This window comes from Hipposideros armiger, unplaced genomic scaffold, assembly GCF_001890085.2.
Source record: "Hipposideros armiger isolate ML-2016 unplaced genomic scaffold, ASM189008v1 scaffold_124, whole genome shotgun sequence".
Classification (NCBI taxonomy): domain Eukaryota; kingdom Metazoa; phylum Chordata; class Mammalia; order Chiroptera; family Hipposideridae; genus Hipposideros; species Hipposideros armiger.
The window spans coordinates 1543399-1545760 of record NW_017731474.1 but is presented as its reverse complement, the minus strand read 5'-3'; the positions used below and the strand labels follow the sequence as shown (position 1 = coordinate 1545760).

General features: G+C 48.4%; 1 protein-coding gene across 1 annotated transcript in view; it reads right to left on the bottom strand.

The window, feature by feature from the left end:
* The window catches only part of PSAT1 (phosphoserine aminotransferase 1), a 25804-nt gene extending 24425 nt beyond the window's left edge, over positions 1-1379 (bottom strand). Inside the window, exons 1-2 of the mRNA XM_019648289.1 lie at positions 1335-1379; positions 273-554 (exon numbers count right to left, since the gene is read on the bottom strand). Of these exons, the coding sequence (XP_019503834.1) occupies positions 273-554; positions 1335-1379 (327 nt within the window). The remainder of the gene's footprint in view (positions 1-272; positions 555-1334) is intronic.
* Between the last annotated feature and the right edge of the window lie 983 nt (positions 1380-2362).

Here is a 2362-nt window from a genome sequence, read left to right as displayed (position 1 = left end):
TAAGGTCAGTGTGTCCTGTCAGTGTTCTTGGAGATGAGGTGGGTACAAGGCAAGATGGGGGTTCTTTCACAGGCCCCCTGAGCGTGAATAATCTGCATCTTCCCTTGAAAACAGAGCCACTCCCAATGTATTGACCAAAAAGTTTGCTAAGAACCAGTCTCAAAGGCGGATAAATGCGCCAAGGACTCAAGTGGGACCCTGTGAGGCCATCATCAACACAGAGCCGGAAATGCCAAGACTAACATTTGACAACCAATACTGTCAGCCTCTCATGTTCTGGTATATGTTAAAATGCCCTTTAAGAAACCAAGATGCTGGGGTGCCCTCACCCAGCCTCTTTTAGACTCTACCTTGGAAACGTCCACTGGCTTAGACAGGAAGTTTGAGGACATGTCGCAAACCAGCACGGCTCCCCTGACATCCGGGATAAAGTCAAACTCCACACCGTGCACGGTCTCGTTGGCACAGTAATACACATAGGAGGCGTCCGGGCTGAGGGTCCAGGTGCTTGGGTCCGGAATTTCTATCACAGAAAACAAGTTGGAGATGCGACACTTTCATTCCTCTCTTCCCTTATGTAGACGGAAGTCAACCAAGAATAACACCCCTTCCCTGGCAGTGAAAGACTGATTCCAAAGCATTCTCTAGTGAAAGCACTCTGTTCATCTTGCCTTATAATCACCACCATCATCCTAAAAGGATGATCAACCAACCCCACCCTGCTGACTGTTAAATCTCCAAGAATGGCAGGGTGGATATTTGGGGATTTTTTTCTTGGCATCCTGTGTCCGTTGACGGGCCAATGGTTTCCTCTTAGGGCTTCAACCTCCCCCATTCTCAGCCCATGTGGTTCCAATGGAGCCAATGCCACCCTCAGCCCCAAAGGTAGAATGCAACTGAGGCACGGTGTCACATGACTGATTTGGAATGTGGTACACGAGACATGGGACTGTTATTGGAATGTTTGAGCAAAGGCATGAAACTTGGGAGAATATAAGGTCAGGAGAGGCTACAGAGAACAGAAATAAGAGAACAGCTTTTTTGACTGTTCCTCCACAGGGACAGTGAGTCAACAAGACCTGGAGATAGTGTTGGGAGCCTTGATCAAGCCATACCTAAAGCCAAACCAGCCCCAGGCTTTGCAGCTAAGTGAGTTTATTGAATACTCGTTCTGTGTCAGCCAGTTACAATAGTAGTCTTAAATAATACAGCCATCCAATCTAAATGGTNTGAAGCAACGTCCTCCACAACTAGACTGAAGAACAAAACGACAGCAACTTGTCTGCTCCCCTTCCCCCAATTAAAAAAAAAAAAAAAGGAAGTTACTGTTGTACGCCTTTCTCTCTGCGTCTCCACGTCTCCACGTCAGACACTTGCATCGCCCATTAGACAGACTGGCCTACTTTGTCACTGCTCCTGCAGTTTTTTACCCTAATATTAACAAACAGCATATTAATGCATTCATTATATTTTTGAAAATGTGTTTCACCGTAACTCTCAGAGAAGATGACAGAAGTGTGGTAGCTCCGCCTGCTCCTCCGGACTGTGCTCTAATCCAACATGCCAGCCTCTAGGACACATTTCAGGAATGGTGCCCTCCCTGCCTCCTTCCACCTTCCCAATGCCAGTGGTAGCCCCTGCCTTGCCCTGAGGTTCACCTTACTGAGAGCCAGGCCCTGGCCCCACCTTCTATCAGGTAAGACAGCCACCTCCTGCCACCATGCGGTCTGGCACCTAAGCCCCTTCTCCTGGAGTCCTGCATTTGAGGGTCCCCAATTGCGCCTTCACCACTCAGCACTCCCAGTTCTCAATTCCCAGTTGGCCAGTGAGCACTATTCTTCCATTGCCTAGAACCCCAAAGGTGAACAATAGATTCGGCACCCACCCCCCACTGCCCCATCCTTAATAGGCATTTTGGAAACACTTTCAACCAGGGTAAACAGAGTGGGGTTTACAGGTCACCAGAAGAATTAGCACCAGAACACCCCACTCCCCGAGGAAAGAAAGCGGGGGACACAAAATGAGCTGCCTCTGCCTCATGTGAGTCACGTGGAAAACCAGCAGAGATTCCATCGGAATTCTAACTTTGAAAAAAACTTCTTTCTTTCCTTTGGTAAATCATATGGAAGAAATTTTCTATAGGCAACCCCTAGTGGGAGACGGCTAACGAAGTCCTGACCCAGATGGAACAGCTGCCTGCACTGGCCCCACCCCCTCCTATAAGAGAGCTTCCACCCATCACAGAAAAATCCAGGAGTGGAAAAGCTGGACTCCAACAGCCACCTAGTCTCCTAAGATGGGATCCTTCAAACACAGACAAATCCACACTGATAGTTTTGGTTGTGAAGAGCACTGTGGTACA